Genomic DNA, 23,003 nt, shown 5'->3' on the forward strand with positions numbered 1-23,003 from the left:
GGCGTATTCCTGTAAATAAATAAAATGTGTGAAGTGTCCCTCAGGATAAATTCTCAGTTTCAAATAACATTATATTACCTATTGAATCACATCAGTTCTTGCTGCTTCCTCTTTTGCACAGGAAAATCCAATTGCAAAAACATACATTATCCAACATCTGTGGAATAAGCCATAGTCTGCTACACCTGATTCTATTGGGGGGGCGAAAGAAAGAAAGAAAGAAAGAAAGAAAGAAAGAAAGAAAGAAAGAAAGAAAGAAAGAAAGAAAGAAAGAAAGAAAGAAAGAAAGAAAGAAAGAAAGAAAGAAAGAAAGAAAGAAAGAAAGAAAGAAAGAAAGAAAGAAAGAAAGAAAGAAAGAAAGCCCAGTAAGCCCTTAATCTTATTAATATGCCAACTTTCTTGGTAACAACAACAAAAGCCTGCCTGGATCATCTCAAGATTCAGACCCAGAAGTAAAGGAAAAGTAGTGGAGCTCATACTGCAGCAAAAATGTATTGGCTTTCATACAGATCTATATTGGCATAAACAATTATATGACTGGTCCATCTAAGCCAGCACTGTATTCCCTATTATGCTACTTGAAATCTCTTTAAGTGAAGATGTAGGCAATAATCTGTGATTCCTTAGGTGATTCAAAATGGCTGCGATTTTCCCTTTTGAGATGTGTATGTAGTGGAGGGAGAAGGAAAGCTCAAATACTATTGGGTAGGGGAACCAGTAGAGTGGATGAGGTTTCCTTCCCCCCCCCCCCCCGCCACACACACACCAAAAAAAAAGACATTGTAGGTCTCCTGCTTTTGTTCTATAATAATACTTTCTAAGAGACTTAAGCCTCATAAGTGTAAATCTCCACCATTAAACTATAGCTCTTCCTACCAAGAGGGTTGCACCATCTCGGGAAATCCAAACTAAGGTCACAGGAATGAAACTCATATGATTCCTCTCCACTACATAGTCAAGTGATATAAAGTAAAACATAATACAGTTTCACATGATTTGGCAGTCAGCTGATAACTGCAATGATTATCTTGAGTAATGCATGAATGCACCCCCAATTGAATGGAGATCATTGCGGTGCAGTTCCATAAGAGAAGAGACAGCTTTAAGGTTACAAATATATTTAATACAGTGAGTAGCCAGGGAACCCTTCTGTATCTTGGGAGTTGATTATTTTCCTTTTCCGCCTTCATTTCAACATTCCTCCTTGTGCCAACATAGCCTTTGAGGCCCAGGAATACAGTCTGCTTGGGACTTTTCATACTTCCTCCTTCTCAAGAGAACCTGCCCTCCTCCTTCCTGCCTTTCCCCTCCACGGGCTGCCATGTACTCATGGTAATTCCTGGTGAGCAGGGTATAAAGGAATGGGTTGATACAGCTGTTACCGTAAGTCAAGCAGGTCACACCAAAGTTGAGGTAAGCCTGAGCAGCAGGGCCAATCTTCAAATCCTCAGACCGGTACAACTTGGCTAGTTGCCAGGCCCAGAATGGTACAAAGCAGGCCCAGTAGGCTACGATGATGCTGAAGATCCTGGAGAACAGCTTCTGTTTCAAGACTCTGCCCACCACTCGTGGCTGCATTACTTTCACGGAGGTCCAATAGGCCTGGGCAAGGCAGGAATACACGATGCCCAAGATCAGCCCCGGCCCTAGGATGCTCGTACTGAAGAGAATTGTGAGGTAAACTCGAAAAGCATCAGGAGTCCATGTGGGGAAGCAAATATGTTTGTGGCTGATGCCTTCCCGCTGCTGCATCATGACCATCATGGGCACGCTAAGCAACAATGAGAGGAGCCATACGGCTACGCTGGCAAGTTTGCGGTAGCTCTTTCCAGCCCATCTGGCCCTCAGTGGCTTTGTCACTGCCCAGTAGCGCTCCAGGCTCATGGTGGTAAGTAAGAAGATGCTAGCATGCATGGTGAGCAGGTCCAAACTGAGCAAAATCCTGCAGCCCAAATCCCCAAAGAACCAGTTGTGAGCAAAATACGTACAGACCACAAAGGGGATGGTGGACAGGTAGAGCAAGTCGGCCAAGGCCAAGTTGATTATGTACACACACAAAGATCCAGTGAAGCGGCCAGACAGGCCACTGAATGCCACCACCAGTGCATAGATATTCCCTATCATCCCAACCAGAAACATAATGATGAGGATTGCGCCCAAGACTCCTGTGACAGGACTGTCCTCTCCCAGCCTGCCCTCATCTGAGAAGTTTCCCCAGGAAGATTCTTCAGTGAGATCTGCCGTCATTGAATACTCAAGGTGCACTCTGATGTTAGGAGGAACTATGGTACACCCATCCTGCAGGGGAAGATTAACAGCTGGGGAAATACAGGTGCTGATGGGTAAAAAATATAAATTACTTGAAGCAATCTGTGTCTCAAATGAAATAAGAGGTCATCAAGAGGCCTCGGTCCTCTTTATGTGCCACAATCATCAATGCCTCTTACCCATCCTGAGCGAAGCAGGAAGAAGCATGTCTGTCCCAGTCCACAAATCGGATTGCGTTGAAACCTCACTGCTTTTTGCCATCATTGAATGCTCCGCTCTCTGTTTGACTTTCCTTGTTCTTCAGGTGGTTTGTGCTCATAAAGAAAATTTTCCTCCAGCAGCTGAGCAGATTTCTTCCTTACCTTCTTCTTCTCTTTTCGTCTCTGAGAGAAACCAGGCAAAGTTGTTGCACTATCCAGAGATATAATCTGTTTCTGAGTGGATGAATGTTTCTGATTCATGGGTTCGCACTCAAGCGTCAAGTATCTCAGTGGTAGCTACTGGACTCTTAGCTAGTCACTGAGGAATTACACAGGACTTAACTGTTTTCAGCTTTCTGATTTTTTGTCTGCTTATCTCTGCAGTTTGTCTCTTCTCTCTTCATGCAGTCTTTACTTACCTTCTCCCCCTTTTCTATTGTTTTATTGTTGCTCAGCCTCATAACATGAGGAATAGAAAGTCCATAACTTTGATACAGCCGAGAGAGAGGGAGAGAGAGAGAGAGAGAGAGAGAGAGAGGGAGAGAGAGAGAGAGAGAGAGAGAACAGAATGTAAAAGAACAAAGAGTGCAAATGAGATAAACCAGATCAGTTCCCAAATTTGTGAGAGACAATGAACATGGCTACCCCTGACACAGAATATGCAAATATCAGCAAGAAAAAAAACAGACAAATGAAATGTCAACAGTGTGGTATGACAGCCCTACCTCAAGAGCAGCTATTTTCATTATTTTATTTCCCCCACACACACACATACACACACACTTTGAAGATGTCAACTGTTCCCCTGCTTTGGAAATGCTGTCTTTTCATTCAAATATATGATCAGGATTCTTGTCAACCCTATCCAAATGATTTTCAACACCAAGATGAGAGAATTCTAACTGATGAGTTATTTGCAGAAATCATCAGGCACAGGAATTTTGGCACAAAGACACACAGGCTTGTAGTAGATTCTGGTGGGCATGTGTTTACTGACTTGAACAAGACGTTTTTCAAATATGCCATGCAGTCAGCAGCAACATACCAGGATTGTAGCAATGCTCTATGGACTTTCCTCCCCCCGCATTTTCAATTCCCAAGAGTATCCCAAAAGCAGCTAGAACACTGGCCTTCACCCATTCCAGATCTGAGACCATCCCCATGAGTCCCACAGTGGCTGGACGTCACAGAATATCAGAGCAATGTGACAGGAAGACAAGGAGCCATAATTATAATCTCACTGGCGTGATCCAGGTGGGTTGACAAGGCAGGGAGCTGCAGCTGGAGGCTGGGCAGAGGAATGAGGAGCTCCTGAATCTAAGCCCTGGTTGTCTGCAGCTCCATTCCCTCTTGCTGGTCAGAGCTCTCTGTTGAACATCTGACTGGAGTAAGCTCTCATCCATCTGAAGCTCAGGTGAAGGTGGAAGATCCTGGCAAGTCTTTTCCTCTGAGGAGTCCTCCCTAACAGGACCTAGGCTCCCAACACTTCCTCATGGTCATGCAACTGGCCACTTGAGTGCTCTTTGCACCTCCTCCCTCTCCTTAGAGGGGCTGGGGGGATCCAGTCACCTTCCTCATTCAGCTTGGTCCTTGGGAGATGGGGTGATTGAAAGGAGGCAACCCCCCCACAGCGTTACCTGTCCAGTTTGTCCTTTGGGAGGAAGGAGGCAACCTCCCTACAACCTTCCCTGCCTTATCTGGCCTTTAGGAGATGTGGTTGTGGGGGTGAAAAAGAGGCAGCTCACCCACCCCCCACAGCCTTTACTGCCCAGCCTTCCCTTTGGGAAATGTGGAGGAGGAGGTGGGAAGAAGGCAGCACCCCCTTCCCTGACTGGCCTGCAATTTGTGTGGTGGGGATGGGTGGGAAGAAGGCAGCCTATCCCCTATGGTCTTCTCCAAGTAGCCTGGACTTTGGGAGATGTAGGCATGGGTGGGAAAGAAGCAGCACACACACACCTCCCCTGTGGCCTTCCCCACCCAGCCTGGCCTTTGGGAGATGTGGAGGAAGGGGCAGGAAGGTGGCAATACCCTTGTGGCCTTCCCTGCCTGGCTCAGCATTTGGGAAATGTGGGGGGGGGATAGGAAGGTGGTAGCCCACCCATCCCCAGCAGCCTTCCCTGCCTGGCCTTTGGAAGATGTGGAGGGTGGGATGGTGGGATGGTAGCAGCCCTTCCCTTCATGGCCTTCCATGCCTGGCCTTTGGAAGATGTGGAGTTCAATGGAAAGGGGGGGACAGTATCTACACTGTTGTATGACAGTGGGGTTAGGAAGGCCAATGCCCCTCCAAAGCAGCTGTTTTGCCTTCCTTCCCTTTTCCTTTCCCTCCCCCTCTTTCATCTTCTGTCTCTTTCTCTTTCATCTTCGGAAGGTTTCCAGGCCCCCACATGGAAGTTGGCAGGAATCAACCCCAGCTCTTGAAATTACAGTCTGCTACTCTTTAACTACTTCACCACACTGGATCTCAAGATCAGGGGGGTGCCAGAATCCAGGGAGGTCACAGTGCAGGTGTATGTGCTAGCCCCTGTTAGGGAAAGGTAGCTGCAGGATCAGAACAATGAGGGTGAGAGGCAAAGTGCCGAGTCAGAAACAAGCACAAAACAGAGCAAGCATCTGTTAGGTACACAGCACAGCCATTACACTGAGTGGGTTTTTGCATATTCCTTTGGGTGCCTTTAATAGTACTCAGGAGCAAGCAGTAACAAGCCATATACATTGGCCAATAGGAAGCAAGTTTACCAGGCCCTAAATCAATTCCTGTGCCTGGCATTCTTGAATCCTTTGCCTGTCCAAAGTCTGCGATGGCAGGATCCTCTGATGTCCCTTTGAAGCCAGCCTTTCTGAACATCAAGGGCTGGGGCTGGATGTGATCTCACATGAACGCATTCCCCCAACAAAGAGGATTGTTTAAAGGGGAAATGCAGTCTGCTTTGAAGAGACATTGTTCATACATCTAAAGAAGTGTGTTCCTCTTCATGAGACACTGGAGTACCGTATAGCAGCTTATTAGGTGAAGGACTTGTTTCATTCCCACCATACTTCGTGGAGAAAGGAAGTCAAATGGTTTAGCCGTCAAGTTCTCTCTTCCTGAACCTCAGGGCTTGAGCTTGAAATAAGCTTCAACTGTAGAAGAAGAAGAAACTACGTTAGAGGGGGGGGGGAAACCAGCAGTTCTGCAGCAATGCACCAGCACAGAATTCAAGTGTTGGCCATCGGTTTGTTTTTTCTAAAACAAGTTTCTAGACCTTTATGCGAGTGCAACAAGCCAGACATGATGGATGCTGCTGCCATTCTAAAGCCCAGTGAAGTGATTTTGAAATGCTATGAGGACTTGATCCTGATTCCTCCAGGATGAGGCACTCTTGTTCTTTCCCGAGCCCTTTCAAGCACCAAAACAGCCATAGGAATGAATATTCCAGCACTTGATAAGGGGGGGGGGAGACCCTCATCCTTCCACACCTGTCTGGCCTTTTAAAATTGCCTCATTAGGCTTCAAAGAGCTAGCATGATGCAGTGGTTAAGAGCAGCACCCTCTAATTTGGAGAGCCAGGTTTGATTCCATTCTCCTTCACATGCAGGCAGCTGGGCGACCTTGGGCTAGTCGCAGTTCTCTTAGAGCTCTCTTAGCCCCAATTACCTTACAGAGTGTCTGTTGTGGGGAGCAAAAGGGAAGGCTGCTGTTTTGAGACTCCTTTGGGTAGAGAAAAGTGGGGCATAAGAACCAACTCTTCTTCTTCTAAAATAGTGGCAGTGTCCTCAGGCTGGACCTGTGGACATCGTCATGTCTAGTTTGGAACTATGAGAAGCCTCAAACTCTCTGGAATAGTACAGAATAGTACTGGGAAACCGATATGGCAATAAAAATAACCAAATTGGACTTATATAGAGTCGTCTCTCTTCAGTTTCAGTTATTCTTTAATTCTTATTTCATACAAGTCATTTTATTGCCATATGGGGTTCCCAGTACGTCTGTACTATTCTATATTTGTCTCTTCACTGGGACCCACCCCTCCCAGTTCAAACTCTATGGGGCATTGCCTGGTGGAAGGGTTTTCAAAAGTAACATTTTGTGTTCAGTGCAGCTCTCCGCTCTTCCATGGAATTTACAAAAAGAGAGTATATCAAGCTATGTGAGTAAATACGTGCATTTTTACTTAATCTGTGTGATTTAGACATGTGACAGAATTCTGCTGTGGGGGGGGGGCAGGCTTTGTACTTCATGACTCAGCTGTGAACCCAAAGGTTCAAAATCTTGCCTGGTGGTGCTTGAGGCAAACCCCCTTTTCCCACAGTCTCCACTTTATTTCCATGGGATTATGCTAAGAACACACATGAAGCACCTTGGATGTTTGTGCTTGAATAAGTGCTATTTAAATGTTAAGAATTATCATTATTAATACTCATCTCCTATTATTCTTATATGATGTTAATAGTTTTCAAAATATGTTTTTATTCATCTTGCTGTAAGCTGCATTGGCCACCTTTTAAAATGGGGAACACAGCTTTCAGTAATATCAATAAACACATAGACCCAGAGCAAAGGATACACAAGCACGGCTTTCTCTGGCACTTACTTGCATACTCCTGAGGTGTCATGGGCTGCTCTATAACACGGCTGAAGGCTGCAACCCACTCTTGCTGATCTCGCTCTGTCTCACAGGTAAAAAGGTAATCCCGGTCAGGGGTGACAATGGTGATGACGTGTGGCCAGGTGAAGCTCCCCTGAACCCCTGCCGGCAGCCCTTGCTTGACGCTGTACCCATTTTCTCTGCTGCCCACAAATACTTCACCTTTAGCAAAAGCATCCTGTGTGGTAGAAGAAAATGTTAGGATTCATGTCAGTGGCAGAACCGCTCGACCCCAGCTAGTTTTCCTGGAAGGGCAGCCTGAAGGGACTGCGGGCAGACCGAACAGTGGCTTCATCTCTTAAAGTGACAATCTCCAGGCGCAAAAAAATGAGGCATAAGAACCCTAGGCCTATTCTGCACACAATAGATAATGCACTCTCAATGCACTTTAGAAGTAGATTTTCCTGTTTGGTACAGGAAAATCCGGCTGCCAAAGCGCATTGAAAGTGCATTATCCAATGTGTGCGGAATGGGCCTTATATTAGTAGAATGGGCTCTACTACTCTGATTCTACTATATTAGTAGAATGGGCTCTACTATATTCAGTCAGAATGGGACTGAAGGTGGACAGTGTCACATTTCCTTGCAAAATCCCTTTGCAGTTTTTTAAAAAGTATATGGCAAAGAAAAGAAAATTCCAACTTAGCCTTTTGCCTCCTATGCTAGTTTTCCTCTTGCAAGGCAAGATTGACATAGGGGAGATGGGTAAAGCGTCATCTGTACCTGCAATGATACATTTTATCCCTGTGCTCTCCGATATTACAATGTCATTGTGCTGCAGGTTGTAGACCACTTATGTTTTATCCACACTCCTTTTGCCTCCAGGCTGGTAAAAGGCAGAGAAAGAGCCGGCAGCACATCCAAGGGCTGACGCTGGCCCAGAAGGCTCCAGGTCAGACCACCACAAGTAGACCATGGCTGGTCTGGTGACAAAGTACAGGCATGTGGTGTTGTGAGCTTGGTGCTGAAGAGAGCATTCAGAAGTGTCTCAGAAGCTGCTTCAGAAAAGAGACAAAACCCTCTTCAGTTTTTGGTGTTATTGACTTCTAGACAGTCATGTTTCCTTGCTAAGGTCCATTGGAAAAGAGAGAGAGAGAGAGAGAGAGAGAGAGAGAGAGAGAGAGAGAGACTGAAGCCAGCAGGAGATGAAGCTGGAGAAACTGAACTGCCAAGGCACTCTTCTGAAGCAGCAGCAGAAAAGCTGCTTTCTTTATACCCTGCTTTTCACTACATGAAGGGGGGCCAAAGCGGCTTACATACACCTCTTCCTGTCCCCACAACAGGCACCTTGTGAGAATAAGAGAACTGCTCTGTGAGAACAGCTGTAAGAAAATTGTGACTAGCCCAAGGTCACCCAGCAGCTGCATGTGGAGGAGCGGGGAATCAAACCAGGCTCTCCAGATTAGAGTCCGCCCCTCTTAACCACCATGCCACCCTGGCGCTCAAAGACACTAGGAGGAGGGTGACCTTGCTCTCTGGCTTTGAATGAGGTATCATGCAACCAGTTGTTGGGTACTTTGGCTGCTGTGAAAGCACCAGTCTATGATTCAAACCTAGTCTTTGTCCCTCGAGACTTTGAGGAGCTAGAAAACTGAATATGTGCCATCTTTTAATATCCCTTTCTTATCAGGCCTTAAGCCTTGCCCAGGACCTAAACTGGAACCTAAGAAACCCCTCCCAGACCAGGTCTCTTACATGGCAACTTGCTAGAAAAAGTTATATGCTAAAACCTCATCTTCAACTATGTGCTCTGGTATAGGCAACTTGAGAATTTTATGTTCCTGCCTTCTGCCCTTCCCCTTTCTCATTTTAGAAGTTTGCTGTCCTGTTGTAGCAGCAGCTGGATTTAATATTCTGTCTGGAACAGCCCTATTCTAAGGCAGGGGGTGGAGGATGGGAGTGGCACAGAACCTGGGGAAGAGAGACACCCTTGCCAAGGCATCCTCAGTGTCTATGACTAACTATATGGAAAGAATGGATTCATGGCCCTAGGCTTCTGAGGAATTGTCCCTCCTCTCTTGTTTAGAACTGCCAGTTAGCTACAGGAAAACTACTGTGGCCTCCCTCTATATCTTTGGCAGTGGTGCAGAAATCAACAGAAATCCATCCAGATTATGAGAAGAGCTACAAGTTGTGCTGGAGTGAAAAGAGCTTGACACCAGCCCTTCAGAGTAGGCCTGGACCAAATAACTCGCTGATTGCATTTCTATAAGTTGTCTCCTATATTCACAGTTTAAACAAGAGAACAGCCATATTTAGGTTGAAAGGAGGTAGGAAAAATTCAGTTTGATGTCTGGCTTACCAAAGGATCCTTAAAGTACATCAATCTGCGATGGTCCAGTGAGAACCAGCGTTTCTTGAAGGGTTCCTTTTGCTGCAGAAGAGAACCCAGACATGATTAAGAGAAGAAAGCCCTCTACTGGTCAGCATTGGGAAGTGACACCACAATTGCATTCAATTGCATTCAAATCCACCTGATAGAATAGTGGTCGTTTTGGGGTGGAATGTGTGTAGAATTACTACATTTCTATCTCAGACTTCCCTGAAAACTCTCACTGATTCTTCAGTAGTGTAGCACTCAGGTTCAGACCTACTGCAGTCAAACATCAAGAGCAATCACGTGAAACTGGTCAGGGTAGAAAAATGGCCAGACTGTAGGTGGCTGGATCCCCCAAAATATGCACCTTGTGGGCAAATAGCAGCTTTGTGTGTGGCGGGGAGGCAGATATTAATTGGGGCCATGGTGTTGAGAAGATGGTCTGCCTTTTTACCTGGGCCATTTTCCTGATTAAAAAATGCTCTCCTTATTTCTGAGCATGGTAAGGGACAGGGAGAGAAAACGGGTACCTCTCTTCTCCTTTAGAAATGGCATGGGGGAAAAGAGTTAGTGCCCCCTTTCCCAGGGCTGCACACCCAGTCCAAATTACTGCTCCCTCTACTGGTGTTTTTGGGCAATTCAATTACACATCACTGACATATGTACTTTGACTCGTCATCTTGGTAAAGCCTCTGAATGGAATCAATTTCCTCTTCCTAGTGGCTGTTAACATTGGCAGGGGTGCTGAAATGAGCCTTCTTTTTTTGTATTCAGTACACAGCAAATTCTCAGCATATCCTTTAACTTTTGTCTTCTCTCTGCTTTCCTCTTCCCAAAACCTCTGATTACTTCTCTTTCTCTATTGCTCCTCTCCTTTGGAACTTTCTTTTGAACTCTTAGCATCAGAATGACTTCCTTGTCCCAAAGTTCTGACTTTTAACCTATGCATCTTCCCCTGCTTTCCTTTGTGTACGTTCCTCTTTTATGGTCTTGCCTTTAAAAATATAGTAATCCCACAAGCATCTGCAGTATCTAATCCCTAAGATGCTTTATAAACATATTACAAGAGGGGAATCCAGTTTCCAGTGCTCAGAAACTAAAATCCAAGCCTGAGCAGCATTTGGCAATATCTTAAGAGCCACCAGTTTAGGTGGCTTTGTGGGATTCGAGCTGAAATAGGGAGAGGGACTGGGTAATGTTCTGGGGAAATAATTGTACTCTGCTTTGCTAAAATTTGCACAGGAAGCATCACAAACATGTATTACTGGGGGCTAAACCCCAGCCCTGGAACTTCCTTCACCCAGGAGACCAGTCCAAGTTAAAATACAGCTTGTAGGATCTCTCCTTACTTGGGCAAGAAGAAGAAGAAGAAGAAGAAGAGTTGGTTCCACTTTTCTCTACCCAAAGAAGTCTCAAAGCAGCTTACATTCACCTTCCCTTTCCTCTCCCCACAACAGACATCCTGTGAGGTGGGTGAGGCTGAGAGAGCCCTGATATCACTGCTCGGTCAGAACAGCTTTATCAGTGCCATCGTGAGCCCAAGGTCACCCAGCTGGCTGCATGTGGGGGAGTGCAGAATTAAACCCGGCTCGTCAGATTAGAACCCCACACTCCTAACCACTACACCAAGCTGGCAAAGATTTGGCAGCAAAGATTAATAGCATTGAGGACTAAGTGTTTAAACCTGAGTTGTGTGAGCGTGTCTTCAGTTTCTGAGATCTTAAAAAGAAAATATTAATAAAGAAATTGGCTACCCTGGGTCCAGTCTTCTCCATGTAACCTTCTTTCAGGAAGTTCCGTGTCAACCGACTCTTGAGCTACAACAAAATAAAGAGTGTAAGGTACTGATTTGTCAGAATGCCCTGAAAGATATATAAATCAAAGATGTGGTTAAACAGGAGAATGGGGTTGGAGGAGGCATTCTCACTGCTGGCTGCTTTCACTTGGCCACAGTTTCCTGGCAGCTCTTCTGGCTGCTGTAAAGGCAGAGGAATTTACAAATCCACAGCAATTTCCCTTGCCTTAACCCATCAGAGCTGCCATCCCTCCCCATAATCTCCCCCACTTTCCCCTTATATCTCTGCAAGAAAAGGTCAAGATACTTATTTCTTAAAATGAAAACCTGGAAATTCAGAGAAGTTACATGATCATGGCAATATTATGTTATAACATGATTGTGAATTTTTGGTTAATTTGCAAAAAGCCAGTGGTGGTAGAGGAGGAAGATTGTCAATTGAAATTGGGATGGGACCATTAAAACATGCACCTTCCTATCACAGACAATTTAGATTCACTTTGACTACGATCTTTCCAAAAAGACGGCAGCAAAGTGGACTGGAAACATGGAAAGTTAATGATTAGGGACAACGTCATGTGGATTCCTCCCCACCAGCCCAACAAAAACAAATTCAAAAACTCTGCAGAAGTAATCTTATACAAGATACCAAAAAGGCTTACATGGTATGGCCAAGGACACACGTGTATTCTGGCTGTGTCATCTCAGATCATAATTGGCTTAAGAACTAGAAGCAATGAGATTTGGAATTTGAGAAGATGAACCATGTCGATATATATTCTTACTTGTAATTCTCATACCTCTTTATCACTGGCAACTGGAAAGGCCACCTTCAGATAGTGGAACAGCACTGCACGGATTGCATTGAACCAATCTACTATTTCCTGGGAAGACACAAAGGCCATGAAAGGACAATGCTATGAATAAGTGTCACCAAGGCCCCATTATGCATGCACAACTAACTGCAGATTTTCAGAGCCGTAAGCTTTTAATCTTTTCTTTGGATTCAAACACCATCCTTTTTCCTCTGTGCTTTTCTAAACTGGGGTGGTACATCAGTTGTGACTTTTAGGAGAGGGTTACTTGTAAAAAAAAATGAAAACATTTAAAAAAGAGAAGAAAATGCAGTTTGTACATCCATGAAAGGAGGAGGATTATGAAGAAGAGTTTATTTTTATACCCCGCTTTTCACTACCTAGAGGAGTCTCAAAGTGTCTGACAATTAACTTCCTTTTCTCTCCTCACAACAGATACCCTGTAAAGTAGGCGGGGCTGAGAAAGCTCTGACAGAATTGCTCTGTGAAAACAGCTCTAACAGGACTGTGACAAGGCCACCCAGCTGGCTGTATGAACAGGAATGGGGAATCAAACCTGGCTCACCAAATTAGAGCCTGCTGCACTTAACCACTACACCAATCTGAATTGTGGAAGGTGCAAACTGTGTAGAACAACCTCTGTGTTGACAGGAAGTGAGCCTCAGGGGCTGACAAAAGGGCTGGGGGGGAATCCAAAAGAATCACTACACTTTTGAATTACCTTTGGCTTGGAAACAACACAAGGGGGAAATCAGCACAAAAGCACTCTTGGAAAACCCAGGGTTACAGCAACCCAAAAGCAAACTGAGTGCTGAAAGGCTCAGAGCAATATGCAGAATGATAAAGAAAACCCAACAGACGTGCATCGTGAAAGGGAGGGAAAACACCCAGCCATAATAAACCCAAGAACACAAAGCCCAAAGCACACTATAGATCCAAGTGTCTATGATCATCTCCTATAACTATATTTCAAAACAGCTCTGAAAAAACATCCTCCTCTGTTTCCACCTTAGAAGATATCCTACTAAAGACAGTTTTACAAACAATACTTAAACTTATTTCTATACGTGTGTTCACCTTGGGGAGAAGATGGAAAGAGGGAGTAAGTTCCTGTAATTGCCCAGCCTGCCTGAACCTGGAAGGTCCTAATTCCCAGACGAGGAGAGATTGCAAATCCTGCCTGGAACCTGTGATGGCCTGAGGCCTCTAACCTCATTTAATATAGTGACTCCAGGTTTTCTCCCTCATTTTCTGGTCATGCTACAGCATATAGTTAGGCTAGGTGGACATACCTTTCCATCTTCATGGTAGAGGAAGATGTTGCGAGTCTTGTTATCTTTGAGATAGGTGATCTGCAGGCCATTGGAGTGCCCAATCTTCTCTGGCTGAAGTGTGGCGTTGATAGTGTCAATTTTAATAACTATTTTTGGTTCTTTGGCCTGAGGGGGGGAAGAGAATGCAGTGTACACATCTGTTTTCAAAATGGTGTTTCTATCCCAATAAACATTTTTTTATTATTTATATTAAATATATATATTTATATTATTTATATAATTCTACCATCTTCAGGATGTTAAATCTGTGATTCTCTCAGGAACTTGAGTTGTGCTGGGAACAGCGGAATATGAATGTGATTAATTAATTAATAAATAAGCCTTTAGGGTGAACCACAAAATTCTTAGATGTGTAATTAGAAACAATACTGCCCAAAAATTATGGTTTACCTTAGTTTAAGAAACGGAGACAACCAGCATAGGGGTAGAGGCAATCCCTAATAAAAAGCTTGGGAACTGCTGTGAACAAGCCCCAGAAGAGCAGAAATGTTTTTCTAAAATCAGTTTTGAATGCACTCCGCAGAAGGACTTCAGAGAAATGTCCTGTTTCATGCAAGAGCCAAAATAATGAACTGGGCGGGGTGGGTCCCAGTTAAGAGACAAATTAAGAATAGTACAGACACACTGGGAAACCAATATGGCAATAACAAATATCCAAATTGGACTTGTATAGAGTCGTCTCTCTTCAGTTTCAGTCATAGAATCATAGAATCATAGAATCATAGAATCATAGAGTTGGAAGGGGCCATACAGGCCATCTAGTCCAACCCCCTGCTCAACGCAGGATTAGCCCTAAGCATCCTAAAGCATCCAAGAAAAGTGTGTATCCAACCTTTGCTTGAAGACTTCCAGTGAGGGGGCACTCACCACCTCCTTAGGCAGCCTATTCCACTGCTGAACGACTCTGACTGAGAAAAACTTTTTCCTGATATCTAGCCTATATCGTTGTACTTGAAGTTTAAACCCATTACTGCGTGTCCTTTCCTCTGCAGCCAGCAGAAACAGCATCCTGCCCTCCTCCAAGTGACAACCTTTCAAATACTTAAAGAGGGCTATCATGTCCCCTCTCAACCTCCTTTTCTCCAGGCTGAACATTCCCAAGTCCCTCAACCTATCTTTATAGGGCTTGGTCCCTTGGCCCCAGATCATCTTCGTCGCTCTCCTCTGTACCCTTTCAATTTTATCGATGTCCTTCTTGAAGTGAGGCCTCCAGAACTGCACACAGTACTCCAGGTGTGGTCTGACCAGTGCCGTATACAATGGGACTATGACATCTTGTGATTTTGATGTGATGCCTCTGTTGATACAGCCCAAAATGGCATTTGCCTTTTTTACCGCTGCATCACACTGCCTGCTCATGTTTAGTTTACAATCCACAAGTACCCCAAGGTCTCGTTCACACACAGTGCTACCTAGAAGCGTATCCCCCATCCAGTAGGCATGCTTTTCATTTTTCTGACCCAGATGCAGAACTTTACACTTATCTTTATTAAATTGCATCTTGTTCTCATTTGCCCATTTTTCCATTGTGTTCAGATCTCGTTGAACTCTGTCTCTATCTTCCGGAGTATTTGCCAGTCCTCCCAATTTGGTGTCATCTGCAAACTTGATGAGTAGTCCCTCCACCCCCTCATCTAGATCATTAATAAATATGTTAAAAAGTACCGGGCCGAGCACCGAACCCTGAGGTACCCCGCTACTCACCTCTCTCCAGTCTGATGAAACACCATTGACAACAACTTTTTGAGTGCGAAAAAATTCTTTTATTCTTATTTCACACAAGTCCCGACACGTTTTGCCTACAGCTTCTTCAAGGGACGGTTTTTATATTTAAGGACCCACTTCAACTTATTAAGAAATCTCTTGACAGAGTATAAGGTCACACAATAGCTAAACATACAATAGCTAAAGCAAGGCCTGTGACTCAGTGATAGAGCATAGGCTTTCCACTCTGAACGGAAGGTTGTGTTTCTGCCTAAGACACTGACCACCACCAGCCAGAGCAGATGCTACTGATCTTAACAGTCTGACTTGATAGAAGGCAGCTTCATATTTGCCGTATACCTTACCCTTCTAAGAAAAGTTAAGAGACTTAAAAAAAAAATTGCAAAAGCTTAACAACAGCAGCCTCATTGCTTGAACACCCACTAAGTTGCCTTGTACTGAATCAGATCTGTAGTGTCCACTTATGGCAGCAGCAGCTCTTCATAGACACAGGCAGTGGTCCTTCACATCGCTTACTGCCTGGTCCTTACGAATGGAAATGCTGGAGAAAATAGAGGCTCCTCCATACCGATTCAACATCTCAGTCCAAAAACATCAGTAAGACTCAAAATACAACCCAAGCCCCAACCAAGTGACAAAAAGCCATACCAGAAAGCAGATATTTACTCACATCCTGTTTGGTGAAATACTTGAGACACCCTTCTTTCTCAGACAAGAGGAACCTACGTGGAAAAAACTGCCCATTGTCTCTGCCTCTTTTCCACAGGATCCCTTCTTTCAGACCTAGAAAAGGAAATACAACTCAGAAGATGTAGGCAAAGACCAGAGCAATATTAGGCAGCTCTTATTATTCTTCCAAACTCCATGGCAAAATTGTTTCACTCCAAAACTCTGTTTCGGAAAAGCAATTTTCTCCCCCAACCATCTATTTATGCAGGCAGGTGGTGAAGAGGAGAAACAGTATATCTTAAGGAATATGTAACAAGGTTATTTGATTTGTAGTTGCTAAGAGTTGGTTTTTATAGGCTGCTTTTCTTTATAAGAAAGAGTCTCAAAGCAGCTCACAATCACCTTCCCTTTCCTCTCCCCGCCACAGACACCCTTTGTGGTAGGTGAGGCTGAAAGAGTCTTGATATTACTACATGGTCAAGGACAGCTTTATCAGTGTTGTGGAGAGCCTAAAGTCACCCAGTTGGCTGCATATGGGGGAGTGGGGAATCAAACCCGGCTCGTCAGATTAGAAGCCACTGCTCCTAACCACTACACCAAGCTGGCTCCTTTCTTCTTTCAGTGCTCCTGCATATTCCAGCTGTTGAATTTCTGAGGAAAGATGGTGGGAAACTAGGAACTGGACCTGAAACTTTGCTTCTCTCCCCTACTCCTCATTCAGGGGTGCGAAAGAAAATCCCCGCTCTCTACATTCTCACTGTTTCTTCTGTGCCAGTCTCATACCCTCTGACAGGTGGAAGAGGCTGGATGCTGAGGGCTACAGCGCTGATTTCCTGTCTGCAGGTCCTCAGCCTCAGTATCTTTTTTTGTGGTTTTCACACAAAAAGATGGTGCTATTTAATGGCGCCATTTCGTAAGCTACCATTCTACAAAGGCCTTACTCTGCCTTTGTGGTTTTTTCACATATGTGCATGTAGGCAGGGAGAATGGTGCTATCAGAGTTCACCAATGAGAGCTTTTCATGGCTGTGTCCTGTCACTTTGGGGGTGGGCCATTTTCAGGTCTCCTGCCACTAGGGCTTCCACACATTCATAATATTTCAGGATCTTCAGGGCCTTGGGACACAAGGAGGAAACATATTATTGACCAAGCTGATAAGTGATTCCTTAGAACAGGGGTAGTCAACCTGTGGTCCTCCAGATGTCCATGGACTACAATTCCCATGAGCCCCTGCCAGCAGGCAGGGGCTCGTGGGAATTGTAGTCCATGGACATCTGGAGGACCACAGGTTGACTACCCCTGCCTTAGAAGGTATACCTAGGCAGTCAATAAGAATTTTGTATTTGCATTAAAGGGCCCTTGCTGTGAACAAGCAGCAGCATACATTTCAAAACACAGAGTCTCTCAGGGCAGAAGAACAGATGATGAAAACAGAGGGGGCTGCTGCTGAAAATTCTACCCCCATATAAATTTATTCCTAACTCTGCAAGGCATAGCAACGTTTATCCTTGTGGTGACATCACTTCTTATGCTTTCCCTCCCAATAGGTGAAGTGGAAGAAGGGAAATGCAAAACATGCTGAGTTAAGTGCAACTTTTTATTATGTGGTGAGGAAAGGGAAGAGAACGAAAAAAAGTGGGCTGCTGTTTTGAGTGGCAGCCTGCCCCTCCCGCACCATGTAGTTTTGCTCTCAGAGGGAGCTGTTTTATAGAAATAAAACCCATTATGTGGTTATTGGTCACCCCCCTCCCTGCCTCTCTAGAATCTGATAGCGCAGGGTAAGATGATACGGTATTGCTAGACAGAAGTAACATCTGCCAGTTTGATTTGTTTTGATTATTTAAACACAGTGTTAGAGCTGACAAGGTTGTAAGACCTGACCCATTGGCCTATTTTGTCCAGCTAATATGGTGAACTAAGGGACTGTCCAAAATCTGCCAGGATAACAAATAGCAACTTGCCCTTGAAGGGGGAATTCCACTAGGTGTGACTTCTCCTGTCCTTGTGGTGATATGCCTAAGGAAAGCCTCCCCGGTTGAAAATCTCTCTTCTGTATCCGAAGTACAGCACAACCACCAGTCTCATTCCAGACCTATGAAAATTGCACTGAAATTGTAATGCGGGACGATACCTTTGTATTGTGTCCCAAGGCTATTGAAAAAAATATTCAACAGGACTGATGCCTTTACAGAATAGTTACCTTTGGAAAACGGCAGGTGTTTTCCTGGCTCCACGAATTCCTTTCGTTGGTATTTGGCTTGTATCCATTGCTCTCTTAGGAGTCTGTGGGGACAACATAATACATGAAGCTTCCTGAAACTGAGACCACTTGTCTATTTAGATAATACTATTCTGCTCTGAGGAGCCTCTTGTGGCGCAGAGTGGTAAGGCTGAAAGCTTTGCCCATAAGGCTGGGAGTTCAATCCCAGCAGCCGGCTCAAGGTTGACTCAGCCTTCCATCCTTCCGAGGTCGGTAAAATGAGTACCCAGCTTGCTGGGGGGTAAACGGTAATGACTGGGGAAGGCACTGGCAAACCACCCCGTATTGAGTCTGCCATGAAAACGCTAGAGGGCGTCACCCCAAGGGTCAGACATGACTCGGTGCTTGCACAGGGGATACCTTTACCTTTACCTTTATTCTGCTCTGACCAGCAGTTGCCTAGGGTTGAGAGCATTCACATCACCTACTAGTGGAGACAGCAGGGGTTGAACTGGGAACTTTCTATGTGCAAAGCAGATGCTCTGCCTCTGAGTTACAGCCCTTTCTAAACCGATAGGCAGGGAAAGCCCATAACATCCACATCCCTTTGCCCACCTCCCAGATGAATTTATGGTACTTACTGGCAGTCAGTGTGCACTGGATGGTAATAATAAATAGGAACATGGGCTTCATATGTGGCTCTGGCCACTGCATTCCCATGCTGGGCCAAGAACTGTAATGCAAGAAGATGAACAAATGAGCCTGTATTCTCTTCTCTATTAATGTTCCTCCTCCTAACATCTGTGAAACCTTCCTACCTGCAAACAGTGGAGGGACATGCCTCTGAATCCTTCTCTGGGACTTCACACTATTGAGCTAAGGGCCATTTCACACTCACTATGGCAAGGGTAACTAGGCCACTCAGCATTCACTCAAGTAGGGGGCTGCCACTCTCTGGCAGATCCCCCCTGTAGTGCATGTCTTTGCAAGCAAGTGTATTTGTTGCATTCATCCCTTTTAAAATATTCTGGTGTATTTATCTAGCACAATAGATACACATTTTATTTTAGGAAAACAAGCAAAAGACTTATGCTACAATAAATCCGTTAGCCGAAGGTGCCACAAGGCTACCTTTTGTTGTTTCGACAACAGATTAACACGCTCCCTTGCTGGCATCTGGTGCTTTGCAAAATAACATTAAAAGTCACATTGCAACAGGGGGATGCTTTAAAAACCTCAAGTGCACATTTAAAGCCATTATGTATGATGGCTTTAAATGCACACTTGAGGTTTTTAAAGAATCTCCCTGTTGAAATGTGACTTTGAAAGTTATTTTGCAAAGCACCAGATGCCAGCAAGGGAACCGTGTGAATCTGTTGTTGAAAAGGCCCTAGAACAGCCTTGACCCTGAGGGAGGCTTTAAGTCTCACAGAAGCTGAACTCTGCATGGTGGGACTTTTCCCCTCACAGTACTGATTGAATTAGCTACACTTCAGAGACTCCCTCCCATGCAACTGTTAAAGGTACAGTTCCCTCCCGATGCTGGCGCTCTTTCACTGAGCAAAAACATAATTATCTCTTACTGGCCTAGCTCCAATGCCTTTGTATAAATTGTATTTTGCTCCTCAAGCTGGCCAGGCAACCAGTACTTTAAAAAGTCTTATTATTCTCTCCACTGCTCCTTTCTTGAGGTAAGGCAGGACAGAGAATTTTAAAGAACCTTGTTTTAGAGAGCATAAATTTCACATTGGTTAGCTTCTTTATGAGTGAAGGCTCTGTAGAATACATAGCATAATAGTTAATCCAGACTTGTTAATACAATAAACAGTTATAGGACTAAAAAGAACTTGAAAATTTTCTATGGTTAAATATTATGCAATACAGCAGGATTCAGTGTCTTCCCAGGCATTTCCAGATTGTTTTGCTTTGCAAATAAGGGAACATTTGCTTCAGAAAAACAACACTGGCTCTTAACTAGTTACTTTCTACCTGGATTTATTTGGGCACCTCAAAAACAGCCCTCTGAACATCAATCCTTAGGATAGTAGAATTTCTGTATCGATGTCACAGAGTGGAAAGGGGAAGAAGTAGGCATGTTCCAGATGTAAGATTGGAGCAAAACACTCCTCAAAGACAAATGTACCTGCACCTGTGCTTCATCCCAACGGTCCATCGTTAGCGACTTAACTGTGCTGACACTGGGAATATTGCAATGGATCCTTGAACAGTCTAAGCAGATGAAGACCCCCAAAGTGTAGGAGGCCCAGTCAGGATCTGAGTGGAATAGAAGGGGTTGGAAGATTGGTATTTGACATAGAGGGCTATTCCTGAATCACCAGTGTGTCTGAGTAGAAGCAAATAATCATAGGATCATAGAGTGGGAAGGGATCTCCAGGGTCATCTAGTCCAACCCCCTGCACAATGTAGGAACTCACAACTACCTGCCCACCACAGTGGCCCCAATTTCATGCCCAAGTGATCCCCCCACCAAAAATCTCCAAAATCCAGCCTGGCCTGGAGGAAATTCACCTCCCATCCCACAGTGGCGATCAAAATCCTTAGGTAAAGATTTGGGTACTGCTGATTATAATCTTAATTTATTACTCATGTTTCTTCAAAGGCTGAGAGGCAGTAAAAGTTATGGTGAGAATCAGAATAAAAGGACCAGTAAGGCCAATTATTTACCTCCAAGCTTTCAGATTCCCACCTTCCTGAAGCATAGCTTCACTATCTAGATCAGCCTTTTTCAACTTTTTACCATTGAGAAACCGCTCAAACATTCTTAAAGCTTTGAGAAACCCCAGAAGTGGCATGATCATGCAGAATAAGGCTGGGAAGCAGAGCTGTATACATGACCACCTGGGGACCCTCCCCACCCCCTCCAGCCCATCATTGGCCATTTTGGGAGAGCGGGTTGATGTTCATATCACTCAATAAATGCTCAACAAATTTTAAAAATATATTAAAAATTAACTCCCACCCATTCAGGAAACCGTTCCAGGGCCAGCAAGAAATCCCAGGGTTTCACTAAATCCTGGCTGAAAAAGCCTGCTCTAGAATCCTACAGCGTTAATAAGGTGCTCTGTCACCAAGGGTGCCTCAAAGCGTCCATAGTCCTAGGTTTGAAGGAAGTCATAATCTTTGTTTTCGAAACAGGGTCCAGGACACACACAATCTGAGCAAAGTTACAAGCTATAGTCTGTGGCGGAGCTGATTCAGAGCTCAGCTGAATGCGGATAATTTAACAGGACTGGGGCCAGTCATGTCCTCCCAGTCACTTCAAGGAGGATAATCTTCTCATCTTGAAGCTTCCCATTGCATGCTTAGAAAGGAGAAGTGAACGGGCCACAAACAAACAAAAAAGTACATACGATAACTCCTTGTCGGAACTGAACAGCCCAGCCTGTGGTCAGTAGCTGAGATTTCTATCCTCTTCATGATTAGCAGGAACCAAATAAATTCTCAAATATGTGTACACTCACATAATTTGCATGATTTCTACAAGTTGCTGAGCAAACATGGTACAGCGGATAGGGAGACAGATGGATTAGGATCTGGAAGTCTTGGGTTCAAATCCCCACCGTGCCAAGGAAGTTTGGGCCAATCTCTCCCCTGCCCCTCAAGCTATCCCACCTCTGAGAATTTGTGTTGGGAGGATAAAATGGAGGAGGTAAGCTGATGGGATCTCCATTGTAGAGACCCAGTAACTACACAACAAATCTGTATAAACAGTTGTTCTTTGCACAGAATACATATATTTTAAGCACAACTGTGCACAGCATTACCTACACTGGCAGGTGATCTGACTTCACCAGGCTCAACATATTCAATATCTCTGACCCTAGAGCTCTTTATGGTAGCTGCTCCTTCCTCTGCTTCCCCCTAAGACAGAATCGCTTGATCTAGCCAGATACCCTCTGTGCCCTCTCCTCCGCCCTTCATTCTCCATACAAATAGGGACTTACCAGGTTTCCCACAGTCGGCACACAAGGCGTTTTCTTCTCTCCTCCACACTTCCTTGAGGGCCATACCATTCCTGTGATTTTTTGCTGCCATTTGTAGTATGGGGTCCTCTAAGCTGCACAGAACTGGCTCTCTGTACACCTGCAGTCACACTTTTACCTCACAAAAGAAAGAATTTGAGGGGGCTTTTTGTGTGTGAAGTGTGGACGCTAGGATAATGTATGCAGGAGCAGCTGTGGTGGTAGAAGCTGGCTGTAGCAAAACAGATTCAGGCTGAGGTGAGCTGGGCTCAGGGAGCAGCAGCAAAGGAAGCCAAGCCTGTGGGTGCAAAAGGAAGTACAGTTATGAACCACGAAACCGGTTTTTCCACATCTCTTACAGCTAAAGGACAAGCCACGCACTGGCAGCACGCAAACTGATAAATGCAACACTGTCCACATTGGCCCCTTAACAACACAATATGTTACTATGCCAGCATTCGATAAGAGAACCATGATTATAGGCTTGCCAACCTCCAGGCAGAACCTGGAGATCTTGTGGAATTACAACTTAATCTCCAGAACAAAGAGATCAGCTCCCCTGGAGAAAATAGCTGCTTTTGGAGGGTGAACTTCATGCTATTACATGCTGTTGAGGTCCTTCCCTTTGCCAAACCCTACCTTTCCATTCCCAGCTTCTGCCTTCATAATCTCTCTGAATCGCAGTTGTAGAAGATAACCAAAATTCAATCTGTGCAGCAGCAGTGGGTGACCAGATTATTCTTTTAAAAGAGAGGGCATCTGAGTCGACAGAAGCATTGGGAAGGGGACTATCTGAGTCATGGCAAATATGACTAGGGAAATTCCTAGAATTTTGGGGGAAGTGTGGAAGCCAGGGGACAATGGAGGGAACTCAGTGGGAATATGATGCCATTCAGTCTAACTTCCAAAGCAGCCATGTCCTCCAGTCCAGGGGAACTGATCTCTGTCATCTGGAGATTCTAGTGTTCGTCATGTCGAGGCTCTGTCAATACTAGGCTTTTCTTGTCAGCTGTGAAATGGTCTGTGCATGGTCACAGATGGGGATGGAAAATCTCAAAAATTCATCCCATGA

At 44.7% G+C, this 23,003-nt stretch overlaps 2 protein-coding genes across 2 annotated transcripts; both read right to left on the reverse strand.

The window, feature by feature from the left end:
• Window positions 1-366: 366 nt before the first annotated feature.
• LOC143839118 (urotensin-2 receptor-like) lies at window positions 367-2,891 on the reverse strand. The gene is made up of 2 exons (XM_077340944.1): window positions 2,448-2,891; window positions 367-2,335 (listed from the first exon to the last, which is right to left on the reverse strand). The coding sequence occupies exon 2, from the start codon at window positions 2,245-2,247 to the stop codon at window positions 1,192-1,194; it is 1,056 nt and encodes a 351-aa protein (XP_077197059.1). The 5' UTR covers window positions 2,248-2,335; window positions 2,448-2,891; the 3' UTR covers window positions 367-1,191.
• A 2,226-nt stretch (window positions 2,892-5,117) lies between these two features.
• Window positions 5,118-22,230, reverse strand: LOC143838344 (arf-GAP with dual PH domain-containing protein 1-like). Its single transcript, XM_077339496.1, has 11 exons — window positions 21,914-22,230; window positions 20,092-20,222; window positions 18,590-18,681; window positions 17,949-18,031; window positions 15,750-15,862; window positions 13,313-13,459; window positions 12,006-12,089; window positions 11,165-11,227; window positions 9,396-9,467; window positions 7,040-7,271; window positions 5,118-5,588 (listed from the first exon to the last, which is right to left on the reverse strand). Exons 1-11 carry the CDS (start codon window positions 22,002-22,004, stop codon window positions 5,560-5,562), a joined length of 1,137 nt encoding a protein of 378 aa, XP_077195611.1. The 5' UTR covers window positions 22,005-22,230; the 3' UTR covers window positions 5,118-5,559.
• Window positions 22,231-23,003: the final 773 nt, after the last annotated feature.

The sequence above is a fragment of the Paroedura picta genome, chromosome 5, assembly GCF_049243985.1.
Source record: "Paroedura picta isolate Pp20150507F chromosome 5, Ppicta_v3.0, whole genome shotgun sequence".
NCBI classification, from domain to species: domain Eukaryota; kingdom Metazoa; phylum Chordata; class Lepidosauria; order Squamata; family Gekkonidae; genus Paroedura; species Paroedura picta.

Coding starts and splice junctions, on each gene's coding strand:
- LOC143839118 (XM_077340944.1), bottom strand. CDS start 2,247: ATGACGGCAGATCTCACTGAAGAATCTTCCTGGGGAAACTTCTCAGAT.
- LOC143838344 (XM_077339496.1), bottom strand. CDS start 22,004: ATGGCAGCAAAAAATCACAGGAATGGTATGGCCCTCAAGGAAGTGTGG. Junction 15,863..17,948: donor ACACCTGCCGTTTTCCAAAG/GTAACTATTCTG, acceptor TTCCTTTTCTAG/GTCTGAAAGAAGGGATCCTG. Junction 7,272..9,395: donor TGTACTTTAAGGATCCTTTG/GTAAGCCAGACA, acceptor TCTACCACACAG/GATGCTTTTGCTAAAGGTGA.